Source organism: Maniola hyperantus, chromosome 12, assembly GCF_902806685.2.
Source record: "Maniola hyperantus chromosome 12, iAphHyp1.2, whole genome shotgun sequence".
NCBI lineage: Eukaryota > Metazoa > Arthropoda > Insecta > Lepidoptera > Nymphalidae > Maniola > Maniola hyperantus.
The window spans coordinates 13,301,260-13,316,341 of record NC_048547.1 but is presented as its reverse complement, the minus strand read 5'-3'; the positions used below and the strand labels follow the sequence as shown (position 1 = coordinate 13,316,341).

Genomic DNA, 15,082 nt, shown 5'->3' with positions numbered 1-15,082 from the left:
CGTCTCAACACAAGCTGAGTGGCCTACCTGTTCGAGGTGTTGCACTGCTGTACAGGACGATATTGCCTACACCATGTACCACCTATATACCTCGAATAAACATTATTCTATTCTATTCTATTCTATTCTATATTTTCAGTGAAATAGTTAAAGTATTAAATACCAAAAGGCTTTTCTCGTGATTTTATAATTATTTAAAAATAAAAATAGCGAGCAAACGAGCATTCGGGTCACCTGATGTTAAGTGATTACCACCGCCCATGAACATTTGAAATTTCAAGTGCTTATATCAAAAAGGCTTTTCTCGTGATTTTTCACATGCTATTTGTGAAATAGTCCATCTCTACTATAATCGATCGGTTCAATCAGGTAATTTATCTCGTTTTTCTTTCGCTACTGTTTTACAAAGCTTCGTGTATTTTTTTGAATGTTGGTAGAGATTTTTCAATTACTTAGACTGAACCAATTTATGTTATGTTTCTATATACTTAATTAATTGGTATGATGTTATAAGAATGTATTGTACATTTAAATATGCAGATGTACTTGTTTTGTACCTATGGTTTGGACGAACTGAATGTGATCATCATGATCAGTTGATCATGATGATCACGATGACTTAGAATTATTATGAAATTTGGCAAGCAGGCAGGTCTTATAGTTATAGCACAAGTAAAGGAAAAAATCCGAAAACCTCGAATTTGTGGTTACATCACCAAAAACACATGCAAACTGTGAAACCAACTCCTATCGGCGGTGTTCCCACTAGATTACAACATGGGGTTCTTCAAGGGGCGGACCAACAAATTCCTAAAAGGCCGGCAACGCATCGGCGGTTCCTCTGGTGCTGCAAATGTTCATGGGCGACGGTAATCACTTAACATCAGGTGACCCGCCTGCTCGTTTGCTCGCTATCTCTATTTAAAAAAAAAACTATTTAGTATTTTCAATATTAATTCAAAGTAAGATAACTTTTCAAAGTGTGTTATCATATGAAAGGGCTCTACATGTTAGATGCTAAAACAGATTTTTATTTATTTTTATGCATAATATTTTTTGATTTATCGTGTAAAATCTAGAAAAAAAAAATTGTTTTGCGGTTTGGTAACAAAAGTGGTCCTTACCGTTTTACTTCTTCTGTAGGCAATACGGAACCCTCGGTGCACGAGTCTGACTTGCACTTGGCCGGTTTTTTAAGTAAGACAAGATACTCTCATCTCATTAATTAATTATCTCAACATTAATTACTTTTACATTTTTAAATATGTTTACTAAAAGCAACAGATGAGATTTTAATTACGATATCTTTATAACTTGGTTTTCAAGTCTGAAATACTTATAACAAACTTTTACATTAAACTTGAGAGCTAAAGTAGTAAAACATACTTTGCTAACTAAAAGGTTTATTCCACTTTGATCTTGTACTTTATCACCAGTAGATAGTTTAAGTATTGTACCTACTTCTTTTAGCTTGATGCCATCCGTCCAACTATTCACTATCCACGTAAAAAAAATTTAAAACCGAATTCAATTTAACCATAAACACTACAAATTAAAAATAATTTAATTTATTATCGAAAACTTTAGGTATGTACAAGAGTTAATGTACTTAGTTCTGTATAATATTTTTGGAGCCGGTGCCAATTACTTTATCTGTGATCTCTGTTCCTGACTTCGAAAGTTAATGCAGAACTCTATAAAAGGAGAGCTTAGGTCGCAATCCGTATCCAGGTGCAAGATGGCAACATGTTGTGGTTCCTTCAAAAACACTTATATCCTTATCACTTATGTCCAGCTGTGGACATCTATCGGTTGACGATGAACGCCAAACTTATTTTTGGAACTCTGTAGTATAAAGTTTCATCATCGGTCCACTGCTTGACATAGGTCTCTTGTAGGGACCTCCACACGCCACGGTCTTGCGCCGCCTGAATCCAGCGGCTCCCTGCGGGGAGTCTAGTCCCTAGTGGGGGGTCTTCCAACACTGCGTCTTCCGGTGCGAGGTCGCCATTTCAGCACCTTGGGACTCCAACGTCTATCGGTTTTACGAACTATGTGCCCTGCCCATTGCCACTTCAGCTTCGCAACCCGTTGAGCTATGTCGGTTACTCTAGTTCTCCTACGGATCTCCTCATTTCTGATTTTATAGTGTTCTTAAATTTTAAGTAGGTAATAGGTATATCGTCCTGAGCAAAGAGGAATAAACCAACTAAAGGGCATCAGCCCGCGCCCGTCCCGGGGTATTGGTCCCGCTAAGCTCAGGTTAATTAACGAACTTAAATGTTAAACTAGCTAATGCACCTGATTCTCGAGAAATGTTCTTGAACAAAATGCGGCTATGCACTTAAGAGAATTGAGTAAAATCTGTTCTTTGGTGGGAATACTACCCGTATTCTTTGTATTTATTTATTCAGATACAAGTTAGTCCTTGACTGCAATCTCACCTGGTGGTAAGTGACGATGCAGTCTGAAATGGAAGTGGGCTAACCTGGAAGAGTTATGGAAGTTTTTATTAAACCCATGCCTCTTTGGTTTCTACACGGCATCGTACCGGAACGCTAAATCGCTTGGCGCGCACGGTTTTGCCGGTAGGGTGGTAACTAGCCACAGCCGAAACCTCCCACCAGACCAGACCAGACCAGAAATTTAGAAATTATAAATTTCCAAACCAAATTGTACGGAACCATTTGCGCACTTGACCGGTTTGTTACAATATTAAGAAATCTCCCTCCTAAAGAACAAGAAGAAAATTAAATAAGGAAATACATAAAAATATATTAAAGCAAATTTAAAAATTGCTTTTAAAGTTTGCTGTCTATCAGCAACACAAGATTTATGGTATATTCCACATCTACTTTGCGACTGGATATAGAAGTTAGCTACCTCGAAAGGACGCTGCAGTCGGAAGCGAAAACTAGTTACCTACGCACCATGCACAAACGGGAATTCTTGTTACATACTCGTCCCTAGAATGTTTTTCCTTTGAAAGGGAAAGCTAATTTTCCTGTTTTAGCTTATCGTCGCTTATCGTTATCGATCTTACAGCACCGTCGCAATGTTTATCGATCTTTTATCTTCTTCTTCTAAATATATAAAAGGAAAGGGTGACTGACTGCCTGCCTGACTAATCTATCAATGCACAGCTCAAACTACTGGACGGATCGGGCTGAAATTTGGCATGCAGATAGGTAGCTATTATAACGTAGGCATCCGCTAAGAAAGGATTTTTGGAAATTAAACACCTAAGAGGGTGAAATACGGGTTTGAAATTTGTGTAATTCACGTGGACGAAGTCGCGAGCATAATCTAGTCTTCTATAAAAGGAAAAGGTGACTGACTGACTGACTGATCTATCAACGCACAGCTCCAACTACTGGACGGATCGGGCAGAAATTTGGCATACAGGTAGCTATTATGACGTAGGCATCCGCTAAGAAAGGATTTTTGGAAATTAAACACCTAAGAGGGTGAAATACGGGTTTAAAATTTGTGTAGTCCACGTGGACGAAGTCGCGAGCATAAGCTAGTCTCACTAAAAAAAAACCAAGACCTTCCCTTTTTAGGCAATCGACGTCTACTTATAGGTTAAATTCTCGTCTCTATATGTACATATAGAGTTTATGTAGTTTATTAGATTCTAGTACCGTAGACCTATTCCACGTCTTGATACGCCTTACTCACAACCTTGAATGGGAAGCTGGAAGAAATTTCTGTTTAGAGATAAGCATTTCCGATGTAACTTAATTTATTATTACTTTGTAACTACAATTTTTGGTACATGAATAATAAAAATAAATAAATAAATAAATAAATACATATACATAGAAGTGCAATAGTCATACGTATGGATTACGAAGTGACGGTGTGAAGCAGCATCCAGAGTGTTGTAATGGAGAGGGGTGAACGGGTTAATATCGCCTGGCATCGTGCCAATGTTCCCATCGCTCAGGAGAGATGGGAATCGACAAATCTCTTACACGCGAGCTACGAGTAGATAAAACGTGAAACTTTCATGATAGGCAGATTTCGATTCGTTAAATTTTCATGACGTGCAGAGTTTAACTAGATACATTACTTTTTGACTGAGCAACAGGTTTGAAATTAACTGTACATCACCGCTGATGGTTGTTAATTTATTTGATTCGATTCCTTTTTTAATTTATTAATTTCGGAAAGCGGGGAGGCTAGGAGTTCGATCACGGGCACGCATCTCTAACTTTTCGGAGTTATGCGTGTTTTAAGCAATTAAACATCACTTGCTTTAACGGTGAAGGAAAACATCGTGAAACCTGCATGCTTGAGAAATCTCCACTATGTTCTCATAGGTGTGTGAAGTCCGCACTAGGTCAGCGATGGCTATGGGAAAACCCTTCTCATTCTGAGAGGAGACCCGGGCTCAGTAGTTCCCGATGGGTTGATCATGATGATGATTAATTTCGACCTTAAATGTTTGATAATGTGCTTTCAGAATAGCTTTCGATGTTTGTGAGCTGTATGCAAAATGATTAGATATGTCGTATATGGAATGGCGGAAATAGCGTCGCTTGGATCGATCTGGGAATACGCAATACATCATGTACGGAGCACGTTTATAAAGTAATACATTAGTCTATGAGTGCAGTCTATATTTGTGCGACTCGCGTCGGAATAAATGAACAGATGTTATCCCTGCTCCATCTACTAGTACTATGACATTCAATACTCCATAAGAGAAACAATGTAAAATGATTATGTTAGATATAGATGGAATAGCGGAAATAGCGAATCGGAATAGCATCGATCTGGGAGCGCGCAATAAATCATGTAGCCGCTGTGTAGGCGACGGAGCTACGAACACGTTCCATACGAGGATACTATTAACTACGACTCGTGTCGGAATAAATGGACAGATGTTATCCCTGCTCCATCTACTAGTAGTTAGATATAGATGGAATAGCGGAAATAGCGAATCGGAATACCATCGATCTGGGAGCGCGCAATAAATCATGTAGCCGCTGTGTAGGCGACGGAGCTACGAACACGTTCCATACGAGGATACTATTAACTACGACTCGTGTCGGAATAAATGGACAGATGTTATCCCTGCTTCATCTACTAGTACTATGACATTCAACCATAAGAGAAACAATTTAAAATGATTATGTTAGATATAGATGGAATAGCGGAAATAGCGAATCGGAATAGCATCGATCTGGGAGCGCGCAATAAATCATGTAGCCGCTGTGTAGGCGACGGAGCTACGAACACGTTCCATACGAGGATACTATTAACTACGACTCGTGTCGGAATAAATGGACAGATGTTATCCCTGCTCCATCTACTAATACTATGACATTCAATACTCCATAAGAGAAACAATGTAAAATGATTATGTTGGATATATGTAGATGGAATAGCGGAAATAGCGAATCGGAATAGGATCGATCTGGGAGCGCGCAATAAATCATGTAGCCGCTGTGTAGGCGACGGAGCTACGAACACGTTCCATGCGAGGATACTATTAACTACGACTCGTGTCGGAATAAATGAACAGATGTTATCCCTGCTTCATCTACTAGTACTATGACATTCAAAGAAACAAAGTAAAATGATTATGAATGACTTGCGTTGTGACACACACCTGCAGACTAGAGTGGAGCTGACGCACAGTGTCTTTTGATAACTCAAATTAAGCTTTATTTACTTTGCAATAAGTGTATGTTATCGTACATCGGAGACACCACTGCGGTACCAGAGTATAATAATATCAGCTTTATAGTTTCATTTCTGAGCTGAAATAGGAAAGCAACCTCAGCTCGCGGCACTGATGTTTACGACTCAGATTTTCCTTTATTGAAAGGGTGATTTGCGGGAACGGGGAAAATGATACAGCTTGTCTTTTCGATATTAGGAATGTTTATAACACGTTCTATCGGTTTGGAGTCAATACAAAGGGTAAAAGAAAAACCGGTCAAGTTGGAGTCGGAATCGCACATAAAGGGTACCATCGTACCAGAAATAACACTTTTCAGGGTTCCGTACCTCAAAATAAAAAACGGAATCCTTATAGGATCACTTAGACCTAGAATCATGAAATTTGGCAGGTAGGTAGGTCTTATAGCAGATATTCGGGGAGAAATCTGAAAACCGTGAATTTGTAAATAACATCACACAAAAAAAAATTGTGGCGGACTGTGGCCTAAACCCTTTTCATTCTGACAGGAGACCTGTCTCAGTAGGTAGTGAGCCGGCGATGAATTGATCATGATGATGATGATGAATGGTTGCTTGCTACGGCGGCGGCGGCAGACCGTTGCGTGTGACTGTGGAAGTCCCTACAAGAGACCTATGTCCAGCAGTGGACGTCTATTGGTTGATGATGATGACTTTGCTTGGTTGCTTTTGCAAGACAACTAAAAAGTCATCGTATACAAAGAAAGATACTGTATCAACCCTGAAAATAATATTTAGTGTGCGCTATTTACATTATGCATTATGTTATTGACATAACAAATAATTAATATGGCTTTTTTGCAAACAATTTCAATGCATTGTTCTAAGTAGGTATAAAAAGTCGGTGCGGTAATCAGTAGGATCATTATTGAGAGTGACTTCAACTGAGTGACTTAAACTTTCAACATGAAGAGCGCAACCGTCTTCCTGGTGGCACTGGTAAGTGTTGAACTTTTATTAAATACTAGCTTATGCCCGCGACTTCGTATGCGTGGATTTAGGTTCTTAAAAATCCTATGGGAACTCTTAAATTTTCCGGGATAAAAAATGTCCTTTCCCGGGTTGCAAGCTACCTCTTCTGAACGGTTGAGCCGTGAAAAGCTAGCAGACAGACAGACAGACACACTTTCGCATTTATAATAATAGTATGGACTAGCTTATGCTCGCGACTTCATCAGAGGTGGAATTTTCATGAATCCTTTCTTAGCGGATGTCTAAGTCACAATAGCAATCTACAAGCCAAATTTCAACCCGATCCATGCAGTAGTTTGAACTGTGCGTCGATAGCTCAGTCAGTCAGTCACCTTTTCGTTTCATATATTATACTAACTTATGCTCGTGACTTCGTCCTCGTGGACAGTGAGACGTGAAATTTTGAAAAATCCTCTATTAGTGGGTAACTACTTTTTACAAAGAACAGACCCTCCAAATTTCATGTCTCTAAGACCAGCTGTTTAGGCTGTGCGTTGATATATAAGTCAGTCAGTCAGGACTTCGAATTTTACAGATATACGAATATCTATCTATATAGATATAGAATATAGATAGGTATATATGTATGGTATCTGTCTGGTGGAAGGCTTCGGCCGTGGCTAGTTACCACCCTACCGGCAAAGCCGTGCCTTCAAGCGATTTAGCGTTCCGGTACGATGCCGTGTAAAACCAAAGGGGTATGGGTTTAACTGCCATACCCCTTCCAGGTTAGCGCGCTATCATCTTAGACTGCATTATCACTTACCATCGGAGAGATTGCAGTCAAGGGCTAACTTGTATCTGAATAAAAAAAAATAAAAAAAAACTTTGTTTTGTTCTAGACTGTGTTTACCAACTTATTCCTGGAATCTTCCACCGCTGCTGCTGTGGATTCAACAACAAGTGAAGGCACCATAGAAGTTGACATATCCGTAATGCGATTCATTGATGGAGCCATGAAATTCAGTGAAATGATTGTAGCTAGCTGTGTACAAGATACAGCCAATGCCTTGGTTACAGCTACAGGTGATACCAAAGAGAGTTTAGCCCAAGCTAAGATTTTTTTTGAGAATTTACTAGACCTTGGCATCGAATTGCACTATAAAATGCTAAGCGTGCTAGCTAATGGTTCTATCAAACCTATCGAAAAAGTAACAGATGATGTTTCCCAAGCTATTGTAATGGAAAGGGCTAAATGGTCAGACATAAGCGAAATTCTTGCAGAGCTTGTCGAGCTCAAGGTAGATTTGGACGAGAAAATGAGAGTCAACTTTGCTAATGCTGATGTAATAGAAGTAACACTTGAAGAAGTACTATCCAAGAATACTTCTGTCGCTTAGGATGCAAGTAAGTCATCATCATCATCATCATTTCAACCCACCGCCCGCACCGGTCCACTGAGCACGGGTCACGGGTTTGGCCTTAGTCCACCACGCTACCTAAATGCGGATTAACAGACTTCACACACCTTTGAGAATATTAATGGGGATGTCTCAGGCATGCAGATTTCTTTACGCTGCTTTTCTTCTCCGTTAAAGCAATATTTGGCTATGATGGCATAAAGTTAAAGCACTAGGCTATCATCGGCGAGCACCTAAGTAAAAGAAAATAAAATTTACTCGACCCAATTTCATTCTCAATCTTCTTCACTCTCATAGTCCAAAACTCTTCTTCTTCTTCTTCTTATTTTGCTTTATGGCTTTCAGTAGTGCCACACCGAGCACAATGCACTTCGTCAATGTCACGTAGAATGGAAGCGCCACAAAACTCTATTCATGATTTCTATCTTGTTATTCTGACAATGACTGACTGGTATTTGCTCTGTAGAATCTTTGAAATATCCAAGAGTATACTCAATAAGTATTTTTTGGGTTGCGTGGAACTTATTGGGTTTTAGCAGTGTACCCTCGTATCTACATAATAAATACTTAATACATTAAGTTGAAACTTTGTTGAGTATTGATATTTTTACAGGTTTTAGGAAAAAAAACTCGAATGTTAATCACAAACACATCACGACCTCTCATCCATCCTACTTTGAAGATATTATTTCAACCGCAGTCTACTGAAAATTGTCTATGGATACTTATTTTTTTAGCATTAATTGTTACTGCTACGAATTGTTAATATCTATTTAATTCTTAAAATCATTTCATTTTGAAGGTCTACAACGAAAAATTTACTGAAATAAATAAATGATAATATTGCAATTTACAAATTAATTTGTTTTATTTAACTCTCTATTAGTTTTTCAAGCTTGCCCTGCCCATTGGCCGGTTCAAAATCTGAGGTTTCTTACGAGGCTTATAGTTAGCGACCATGTCTCGGACCCATAACATTATGTTATCACTGGAAACACGCACTGTTCGAAGCCTTAAGCACTTAGGAATTTAAAAGTTTATTTGGATATAAATTATTTCTATTTGAAAAACATTCCCAAAGGCAACCCTATTCTGGCATTGATTTAAATTACAACGACATGCAGTGTAATAAAAAGTCTACAAAAATCTTATCTCGTAAGAGTTATAAAAATAGTATTGACTAGGGAGATAATAATTATGATGTAAGTACATAATTTATAAATAAACAAAGCCTAAAAAGAGTTATGTTACATGTTATGCAATGTTATATTATATATGTATAGTTATGCAATAGAATTTTTCATTCTTATCTCTGTCCATTCGTTTTAATCATCATGAAACGCACTTTTTCTAGGTATAATTTAAAAAGGTATAGTTTAAGGTATAATTTTCTAGGTATAATTTAAGGTAGTTGTAAGTTTTATACTTTTCGAGAAAATCAAATCAGAGCGGGTGGCCCGGTTTAAACTTTCTGTCCAGTGCACCTAGATTCAAGATTAAAGATTGCTATTGCATTGAAACCGAGTGGAAACTGTTAACCTAATTGCCTCACTGATGGATTGAGATGAGATGGAATATTATGTGGCGTGTGATGGATTGGTTGTCTGATAGGTGTAGTACGCGACAGGTCGAGATGGCAATCGGTGAGGGAACGCCCCGCACACCCGCACAGCCCCCGCGAACCCGGTACGGGCGAGCGAGGGTGACGTGCGGGTGTGCATGGCGTCCCTGATTGCCAACTCAACCTGTCGCAGACTTTAGGTATCCAATGCAATGGAATACCTATTTATAAAATGATTCCATATCCTGATAGTATTTAATTGCTATAGAGTTGATTAAAAGTTAAAGAAAAACCCAATAACATTTTCTTTACTACTACTATTAATTCTACTAAGTATTTGATAAAATCTAGATTCCAGAGAACTAATTCTCACTTAAAAGGTAACAAACAGAACATAGAGATCGATTTATCTTAATGTTAGGAAGTGGTTTTTAGGGTTCCGTACCTCACAAGGAAAAAAGGAACCCTTATTTTCTTATTCACTTTGTTGTCTGTCTGTCTGTCCGTCGTGTCTATCAAGTAAACCTACCGGGTACTTCTCGTTGAACTAGAATCATGAAATTTAGTAGGTAGGTAGATCTTATAGCTGACATTTGGGGAAAAATCTGAAAACCGTGAATTTAGGGTTAGATCACACAAAAAAATTAAATCAATCAATCAATCAATTTTGGATTACCGTGCAAAATGTCGAAAAAATACGACTGTAGTACGGAACCGTCGGTGTGCGAGCCTGATTCGCACTTGGCCAGGTTTTTTCCCTATTTCCTCGGCCGGCGTCTATTAGATTGGCGCGCAGCCAGCGTTATTAACTCATTCGCGCCCGCTCGTCGAGGCGTTCCTCTCAATGATTCTGCAATGCCCTCTGCAAGTCTACAATGATCGAAAACTGCATACTTCGTAGTTCATTGAATGATATGACTTATCGTGAAAAATGTACTGTAGTAACAGTGGTTTTTTTTTAACATTTAACGGAACCCTCGATGCGCGAGTCTGACTGGCACTTGGCCGGTTGTTTTTTAGACTACGAGTAGGTAGGTAAGTATAGGTAGGTATGCTCTTGCACACGCACTACCTTTATTATAAGTAAATGCGAAAATATTATATTTGATGATAGTATTATATTTATTCTTAATAATATCTGTCCCGGCTTTACTCACGTGTGTAGTCGACGTTAGCCCGACTAGTTTCGAACCCATACGGGGTCCTTTTCAAGGGAGTCCGTTCGCTCACGTGAGTAAAGCCGGGACAGATATTATTTAGAATGGAAATCACTCACGGTAGTTTAAACGCTAAAATAGTATTATATATTTTGACGTGATGATATGCATCTATGAAGCCGTCTAATGTATGAAAGAAAGAGTATGTCTTCAAAAATTATTTACAGTCGTACGCTAGGATCGTACCCTAAATATTCTGAGATCTTTTGATCTGTAATAACAAGCATGTTAAGCCTTGAGATTCGCTGGAATATTAAACCAAATAAATGGGATTCTCGGAGATTTATGCTCGTTTAAGTAATGCCACTTTATTATTTATGCCTCGTGTTTTCATCTCGCTATTTAATAATAACAATTTGGGAATTCAAATTTTGCGTTAAACGTGGATCCCTGTTTGTTTGAAGAGCTTGATGTTTATTAGCTTATGAAAAATTCTGTAAATTTTTTAAGCGTCAAGATTAATTCTTAAACTAAGTACTTTTGAGGTGTACTAAATCATCATCGTTGTCAACCGATAGACGTCCACTGCTGGACATAGGTCGTGGTCGTCGTCACACACGTACCCTGTCGACAGACAGAAGTCCGTTAGGGATTTTTCCTCCTATTAGAGAAAAACCGGCCAAGTGCGAGTCAGGCTCGCGCAATGAGAGTTCCGTACTACAGTCGTATTTTTTCGACATTTTGCACGATAATTCAAAAACTATGATACATAAAAATAAATAAAAATCTGTTTTAGAATGCACAGGTGAATGAATACCTTTCATATATGATACCCCACTTGATATAGTTATAACTTACTTAGAAAATTGAAAATACAATTATTAGTTCATGACCACAATTTTAGTGCTAGTAGTAGCTAGTGGTGATTGGTGACATATACTTACTTACGCGTAGTGAGCCAGAATAATGGACGGGGTACCTTTTGACACCTAACACCTTGCGTAAAAAATTAGCGATCACTAAATCACGCCGCAACGGATCGATTTGGAGGGATACAGTTAAAGACCTGGAAAGTAACAAAATAAAGAGTTGCGAAGAGATTTTTAGAAACCTACATCCACAAGACCGAAGTCGTGGGGGACAGCTAGTGTTATTGTTATGTCTAACTTATATTACAAGTATGCGTGTAGTAAATGATAAATGAGGTATGGTAATCATGTTTTACCCCCTCCCCCTCCGCCTCCCCCTACCCCTACCCCTTTTATTTGCTCCATCGCGGAACATTGTCCGCGCGAAGCCCCGCGGCGGACAATTCCGACACGAAACTAATTTATCTTATTCCGAGGGTAGATGTACAACACAGTTTAACTATCATACAGTTCGTAAAGTATCATACAGCAGCGATAGATTTATTTAGCCAGTAGTTAAAACTTAAATGTGTAGACCCTAAGTACAGTAACAGGCAAGATTGCACATCGAAATTTAGAAAGAGATGTCGACTTCGTAAAGTATTGTCTCTGTCACTTATACTCTTTAGTTTACTTAAAAGATTAACAAGTAGCTTCTTGCTGAAATACATGAGGCGCACTATGCGCGGCCCATACGACCTTGTTACCACTAACTGACATTGAAATCATGAAACGAGTGAAAAACCTAACTAACCTAAATTCTTGCTGTGCATGTGCCAAACTATGCATGTGCCAGTAAAGAGGCAGTGGTACTGATTCTGAGCACACCTAAATTTTAGTGTTCGCATCCTCTTCTTACTAATTAACTCTTACTAGTTAATATGAAAAGGACAGACACAGTTTGACAGTTTTAAATTTTATTTAGAGCCGTCAAACCGTGTGACTTTAGCTGCCAGTCGCGAGCCTATTGTTTAAATTTACTAAAATTCAGAATCTTTAATTGTAAAATTCATGTTCCGTCCCGTTTTAGCAATATTAAAAGGAAAAAGATACACATATGTATTATAAATTTAGTTTAGAGAAAGATAACAGAATCGGCGTCAGTGTCATCCAATAAGAGGTGATTGCGATCCTTATCCCGAAGTCTACAGAGTACAGCGTGGTAGGCTCCAAGAAACATATGTAACTGAATTTGTAAGAGAAGAGTGAGTCTAGCTGGCTAGTCGCTTGCGCATATTCTCAAACTAAGAGTGGGATGCGACTTTCACAAAACTGTAATTTGTGCGTTCTTTTCTGAACTGTATGATTGCTTAGCAGTGGTTTACAGTGAACACCTAGGTACTGTAATGTTATACGAAAGCAATTAATTAAAATGATACTAAAATGTCGCGGCAATTTTTAATTGCATTAAGTTTTTGATTGATGTTTATAATAATAATCGCTCAACCATCCACACAATTGACAGGTCTTTGCCTGGTTCTCTACCATATCCCAACCCATATTATAAATGCGAAAGTGTGTTGGTTTATTAGTTTGTCCTTCAATCACGTCGCAACTGAGCAACAGGTCGACGTGATTTTTGGCATGGGTATAGTTAAAGACCTGGAGAGTGACAGGCTACTTTTTATCTAGAAAATCAAAGAGTTCCCTCAGGATTCTCGATATGTTGCTCCGTTGCGACGCGATTGGAGGACAAACAAACACACTTTCGCAATGCATTACGTGATTTCTAATACCATTCCGAATAAAATATAAAAAAAAATTGACTTTATGCTTTGACGTAAGAATTTTTAGACCTTTATTATACTTATTATCTTCCAAAAGCGCCATGATCTTAAACTTCATAGCTGCTGATAGTTCCTCCCTGTGTTGGGGACAATAAGCAGAGAATTTTTCAGCTTTTATGAAATAACGAAGATCTTACACGCGCTGTCTCTCTCTCTACGTTTTGAACTTTATGTTGACATATGAGTCAAAATCACAATTCACAACGTTCGAAAGTAATTAGATACATAGAAAGTAACATACAATTGAAGTTTGTCCACTTTGCATGGCTTTAATGCTTGTTTCATAAAAGATTTACTCAATACCCACGCCATTGATTAATATTAGTTAGACAAAGTTATTCTAACACGAGTTCCCTCGTAGAACACGCTAAATCTAAGTTGGAATCCAGCCGGGACATGAGACTAATTGCAGATTTATTCGCCATCGAGACCACCTGCTCCCACCTCTACATACCTGGCTGTGACTAGATAACTTTATCTTTTTCTGTGAAGGTATTTTTTAGAAAGGAAGAAAGAAGAAGAAAGAAAACTAGTTTTATTCATCTTGTGCCTAAAGTATAAACAAACTTAAAATGAATGGTTACGAGGTAGTAGTTAGTAATAAAAAACCGGCCAAGTGCGAGTCAGGCTCGCGCAATGAGGGTTCCGTACTACAGTCGTATTTTTTCGACATTTTACACGATAATTCAAAAACTATAATGCATACAAATAAATAAAAATCTGTTTTAGAATGTACAGGTGAAGACCTTTCATATGATACCCCAATTGATATAGTCACTCACTTCGAAAGTTGAAAATACTAATTATTAGTTCATGACCACAATTTAATTTTTTTTGTGTGATCTAACCCTAAATTCACGGTTTTCAGATTTTCCCCCAAATGTCAGCTATAATATCTACCTACCTGCCAAATTTCATGATTCTAGGTCAACGGGAAGTACCCTGTAGGTTTCTTGACAGACAGACAACAAAGTGATCCTATAATGGTTCCGCTTTTCCTTTTGAGGTACGGAACCCTTAAAACTTAATAATTACCTAGTATCATAACTCTATGATTACCTACTTAAAATGAGTTCTTGCACCCACTTACTCTCAGTATGAATATTTAAAACTTACTGCTGGTTTAAAAAAAATCCTGAGTGACGCGCACGAGCACAACAGTCTTCACAACCATCACAAACATTCACAACACTTCACAAACGTTTTACAAGAACTATCTGACTGCCTGACTCTCTGTCTCTCCATAGCTGGTTTCAATTAAGGAATCATCATCATTGTCATGACCCACCATCACCGGCCCACTACTGAGAACGAGTAGGAGACGGTAGCAGACAGAATGAGAAGTGTTTAGGGCTTTAGGCCATAGTCCGCCACGCTGGCCTAGTGCAAATTGACAGACAGACATTATAGATGGCATGCAGGTTTCCTCACGATGTTTTCCTTCCATTAATCAGTGATATTAAAATGCTTAAAACACACTGTAACTCCGAAAAGTTAGAGGTGCCCGGGACCAAACTTACGACCTCCTGAATCCGTCTTAACCCCTGGGCTATCACCGTTCAATTAAAGAACATTTTCGATAAACAAACCTTGAAGTTACCAAAGATTTTCTTAATTTAATTCA

General features: G+C 38.4%; 2 protein-coding genes across 3 annotated transcripts in view; both read left to right on the top strand.

Moving 5' to 3' along the window:
- The window catches only part of CenG1A (Centaurin gamma 1A), a 306,864-nt gene that overhangs the window by 101,776 nt on the left and 190,006 nt on the right, over positions 1-15,082 (top strand). The window lies entirely within an intron of this gene.
- LOC138403117 (uncharacterized) overlaps positions 6,563-15,082 on the top strand; it is a 39,283-nt gene continuing 30,763 nt past the window's right edge. The window contains exons 1-3 of one of the 2 annotated variants that reach the window (XM_069502346.1): positions 6,563-6,651; positions 7,527-8,031; positions 8,659-8,765. In XM_069502346.1, coding sequence (XP_069358447.1) covers positions 6,619-6,651; positions 7,527-8,024 — 531 coding nt within the window. In that variant the 5' untranslated portion in view covers positions 6,563-6,618 and the 3' untranslated portion in view covers positions 8,025-8,031; positions 8,659-8,765. Of the gene's footprint in view, positions 6,652-7,526; positions 8,032-8,658; positions 8,766-15,082 lie in introns of those variants that run through there. The other variant, XM_069502347.1, reaches the window with a different exon arrangement.